Source organism: Sinocyclocheilus rhinocerous, unplaced genomic scaffold (genome assembly GCF_001515625.1).
Source record: "Sinocyclocheilus rhinocerous isolate Xijiao unplaced genomic scaffold, SAMN03320098_v1.1 scaffold440, whole genome shotgun sequence".
NCBI lineage: Eukaryota > Metazoa > Chordata > Actinopteri > Cypriniformes > Cyprinidae > Sinocyclocheilus > Sinocyclocheilus rhinocerous.
The window spans coordinates 347,271-352,560 of NW_015637534.1; the positions used below are offsets into that span (position 1 = coordinate 347,271).

Here is a 5,290-nt window from a genome sequence, read left to right on the forward strand (position 1 = left end):
CATATAGACTATGATTTAACAAAAACAGATTTTGTTATTTTTAGTTAAACGTAATTTTTGTTGCTTGTCTGCGCTCGTCCGCCGCCTTTTTCTCTTCTCCGAGCCCGCAGCTCTCTCCGATAGCTTAGTGCTAGTGGCACCAGTCCAGTGTTTCCAGGTTTTACTCGTGCTATTTCTCCATGTTGAGAGTTTGGTGTCGCACATATTGCTAAGCGAATAGTAATGCGTTATATTTCTGCGTTACAGCAAAACGTAATATACTACTGTAATATTATTACTTTTGCGTTATTATTACTATATGCGTTACTTCCAACACTGTTCAGGAATTATAGATCAAATGAAATTAAAATGCCAGACGACACGTTTCTGAGGACAGTCAGTTCCCTTCAGATACATTCAAATAAAGACATCCGCGCCGCGTTTTGGGAGTTTTTAAGGACCCGCGGGAGATTTAAGATTTAAGACACACGTCAGGCTAGCGATTTTGCTAGCCCTGGGTTTTAACCTCAACTACAACTTCTTAACTTTTATCCTCTCCTCATGAAATTGCTTAAGATATCGACTCTCAGAAGAAACTGCTATCATCATAAAATGAGAAACAAGTGACAGTTTGATTAGACATTTGTTAACTGTTGGCCTGAAGCCGAAGCCTTAATACTATATCTAACTCTAAAGGCAATTTATAATGCAAGACCAGCTTTGCAGCTCTGTTCTCAATGTTTTAGCAATGAACCAAACCGCAATTGATTCAAATTCAATTTCCTTTCCAGGGAAGACCCCACCACCCCAGAGTTCAATGTGAGTACGGTGGATGAATGGCTGGACGCCATCAATATGGGCCAATATAAAGACAACTTCGCCAGCGCGGGATACGTTTCTCTAGATTCCATACTGTACATCAGCTTGTGGTAAGTTTGTTTACCTATATAAATACATTTACTGTATAACACCCTAGTGTATGTGCAGTGCAGAGGTGTAAAGTATTGGAGTAAATGTAATTAGTTACTGTACTTGAGTATCTTTTCGGGTACTTTGTAATTGTACCGAGTATCAAATATATTAGCAACTTTTACTCTTTACTTCACTACATTTTTGAACGAGTATCTGTACTCTTTACTCCACTACATTTGAAATGAGTGTTGCAGTTACACATTAAATTTTGCATGGACCTAGCATTTTCACTGTAAGGTATCTGTACTTTTACTGAAGTATGGTTTTTAGTTACTCTTTACACCTCTGGTGCAGTGTAATATAATGAGCACACTTACACATGCACATTTTGGCTAGTAGACTATTTTATTTTATTTTATTTTACCTTTCAAAAGTTTGGAGTCAGTAAGATGTTTTTTTAATACTATTACTTTAATTATTCGTTTATAATGTATTTCATTTCAAATAAATATATAGTTTAGTCATGAAACTCTAGATGGTGCAGGTTGATGTTTTGTTAACCTAACTGATGATATTCAGAGAGTTAAACGACTTGGCACAAGCTGATTGGTTCATGCTGCATATGCAACCAATGAGCTTACTGCCTTGCATTTATATGGCTGGCTCCTGCAGCAGAGACTCCTGCAGCACGCTTTCAGAGTTTCTCTGAAACCCTCCACCTTCCCCAGCTCCACCTGTATAGATCTGCTATGGGTTATTTTATATGCTATTTGTGCAGCAGCAGTATGTCTTAAATACTCACGGCACCATATTGCCTTATGCATTGGCAGTAGCAAGTTCCTGTACTTGCTTGCAGCAGCAGCAATAATCTACAACTACAGCAATAACCAACAGCAGCAGCAATTCAGCAGCAGCGTAGAAGATCTATTCCGCCAAGACCAAATACATTAACATTATCATATCCATCACCATGCTAAAATCTTCCGAGAGTTGTCATGATTAAAATGATGTTCTTCTGAACTTTCTATTCATCACAGAATCTTAAAAAAAAGTATCACGGTTTAAAAAATATTAAACAGCACAACTGATTTCACCACTGATAATACAACATTTTACATTATTATTAATGGCTGCAGAAAATTCAGCTTTGCCAACACAGGAATAAATTACATTTATTGAAATAGAAAACATGTATTTTAAATTGTACTAATATTTCACAATATTACTGCTTTTACTGTGTTTGAGCAAATAAACGCAGCCTTGGTGAGAAAAAGAGTGTATAATGTTCAAAAACATGAAAAATGTTACTGACCCCAAACGTTTGAATGGTAGTGTATTGTTTTGTTTTGTTTTTGTTTTTTCACTTTACTAAGGTTTCTTGGTTTACTTTAACACACTGTTCTAACCAGTATAGACAGGATAAAGTGATAAATTCTATGTCTAGGATTTCTCTGTTATTCAAATTAAAATTTGTGTCCTAACCAGCTGCAGTAAGTGTCATGCAAAAAGGTTGCTTGGTTTGTATTTTTATAACGTAGTGCTCGGTAGCTCCGCCCACACAAAAAAATATCTTCAGTTCTGAAATCTTGCTCCACATTGCAGTATATTAAACATCAAATCTGATTACTGTACTATTTCACTTTCAGTAAGGGCAAAACAATTAGTTCATTTCCTGAACATTTTTTTTCTATCCCTCCTTCCTCAGTGAGTTAAGCAAGATGAGCGTGACTCTGGTTGGGCACCAAAAGAAGATTGTCTCAGCCGTCCAGAGTTTGCATGCACAGGGGACTCATGTGCAAATATAACAAGCCTTCTCCACCGCCTGAGAGCGTACAGGCTGAGAGTTACCAACTGCTCCCACCACACTCCCTATCAGCAGCTTCACTGTACAGTTCCCACCCTGGATGTTTCCGCATACAACCCTTTTGTCAGCGCTCTGGTTTCCGTCCATGCACGTCCGAGCTTCCTACAGGCAGAGGGACACACTGAGACTGATCTACAATCGCTTGACAAGGCCACGGCAAATCAGATATGAAGTATGGTTATTAAACACAAAAGAGAAACAAAAAAGGAACAATAATACATTAGGGAGAATTCACAGCTTGTGTTTTACAGTTTCAACATTTTGCATTTCATATTTGACGTTTTGCATATCAGAGGTCGGACTGTTATTCTTAAAAGGAGGGTTGTTGTTTCTTTTTTCTCACATCCACGTTTGGGATATCAGTCTGTCCTCCTACATCACTTATAAGCCACAGTAAAATATCAGATGATGTTTACAGTATATTTATTTTGTCATAATTGAGGCAGCGTTTGAGCTCAGATGGATTCAGGTCGCAGCTTCCAGTATTGAGGCGAAAAGGCAACAGAGGTTTGCGTTCCACCAGCAAAGATGGCCGGAAACATCTGCAACGACAAAGGAGACATCTAAGGCCGTGCCGTGCACAGGACAAGATAAGCTGAGAAATAATTGCTCTCCACTCATCGCCGTGTTGCTTATGCAAACAGTGCAAGCATTTGAATAAGAAATAGAGAAAGAGACTTCTCAAACACACTTCCGGATGTCTTAAGTAAAATAGAAAAGTTATTTCTGTCCATTCGCCACACAGATATGCCAACATGTTGTACCCCTGCAAGGTTTGTGCACATCAGATCAAGCAAACACAACTTCAAAAGGTCATTATGAAGTGTGCGTGCGCTCTTGTGCACCACGTTTGCATTGTCTTTACGTTTAAACTCGTAGTGCGTGACAACTATTGTACTATAGTGTATAAAATGTACAGTGTTGATTTAAAAAAAAAAAAAAAAAAAGAAGACGGAAAAACTAGAATGTTTGCAATGATGTACTTTTATTCACTATGAAGAGGAGAAGTGGCCGTGTGTTGGCGTTATCATCGTCGTTTGCCGATGTGCGATAATAACTCATCTCTGGAATGTAGCATGGATGCTAAGCTTCATCTTTGATTGACAGGTGACAGTGACTGCAGTTTTTCACTCAAGTGGTGCCCTTAGCTGCTTGATTTTAGATGCCTTATTAACTTTGCAGTTCTCTCTTTTTCTCATCCTCCCCTTAAAAACGTTATCATGAAGTATAATGTATATAGTATTTATCATTGCGTCACTGAGAAGCTGGAGCTCGATGTTAAAGCCAGGCTCGATGTTTTTACCGTTTTAGTCTGCTGTTTGTGGAAACGCGTTCGATCTGCGCCGCTCTCGCCAGAGGCATAGATGCATGTGGTATAGGAATGGAGAGGTTTTCATGACTCTATTGGGCTGAACTAAATTCCTCTTTAATGAGACTGATTTGCTGCACTGTATATTTTTGTACTAGTGAGGTTGTTCTGTAAAGTAGAAGTCTACCCGTTTTATTTAAATATATATGAGACATAATTACAGGAACAGATGGAAATGAGAGATAATCATACTTCAAATCATGATTCCCTGACGTCATTTCACATTTTGATTCCTTTTATGTCATTGATTGTTTCAATGCTTCAGCACAACACTGTAACTAATTGCAAGACTTACTCGGAATCTGTAGGGGGGGGGTTTCCACATTTCCTGCGCTGCTTTTGTGGGAAAATCTGTGAAATTTTGCTGAAAGGATTTGAATATGCTCAAATTTCTTTATTCAAAATGGAATTATAATTAGTAAAAAAAAAAAAAAATGTCAGAATTCTGTGATCGCAGATTCCGTGTGGATTTAACTAAGCACACATAACCACAGTTCCTTTCATCAATTTTTAAGGAAGATCCATCATCACCTGTTATTAGAATATGTAAAACTGGATACTTTTCATAAAAGGTGAAAATCCAGAAAATTACATCTCAAGCCATGTTTAAAATGGTGACATATTTAGTTCCCCTAATTAAAACGGCATAAACAACAATACAAATCATCAATCAAAAATATAAATCATAATAATAAATGCAAGGATCACTACTATTGCACTTTTCTTTAGTTTTTCCCATGAGTATTTTATATATCCCATGAGAAAAAAAACACTTCCTTAAACAAGTGATAATGCATTTAGATTAATTAATTTGTTCTATCCTGAGATTGTTAATGAATCTTTATACACTAAATCTGAGATTTCAATATGTAAAATAATTTCAGAAGGCCAGAAACTCATCCATTTTTATTCTCATTTTTCAATCCAAAATTAAATCCATTCAACTCTGTCTTGGGAGGCAATATGTGGCTAAATTGGCTGCAGAAAATTGCATTGAAATAATAAAAACATGATAATGATGATAGTGACAGTGATGATAATAGCAGAATTAATGACCATTAATAAAACATAAGCTCCAGTTTTTACTACTGCAACATAAACTTTCCAGTTTTGCAAATACAGCTAAATAAAGAATTTTATATATCTGCTCACCAAATGAATGAAAG

General features: G+C 36.9%; 1 protein-coding gene across 1 annotated transcript in view; it reads left to right on the plus strand.

Moving 5' to 3' along the window:
• Positions 1-5,284, plus strand: part of LOC107748937 (ephrin type-A receptor 3-like) — a 70,989-nt gene extending 65,705 nt beyond the window's left edge. Inside the window, exons 20-21 of the mRNA XM_016563953.1 lie at positions 771-908; positions 2,597-5,284. Coding sequence (XP_016419439.1) covers positions 771-908; positions 2,597-2,696 — 238 coding nt within the window. The 3' untranslated portion in view covers positions 2,697-5,284. The remainder of the gene's footprint in view (positions 1-770; positions 909-2,596) is intronic.
• The last annotated feature ends 6 nt before the right edge of the window (positions 5,285-5,290 follow it).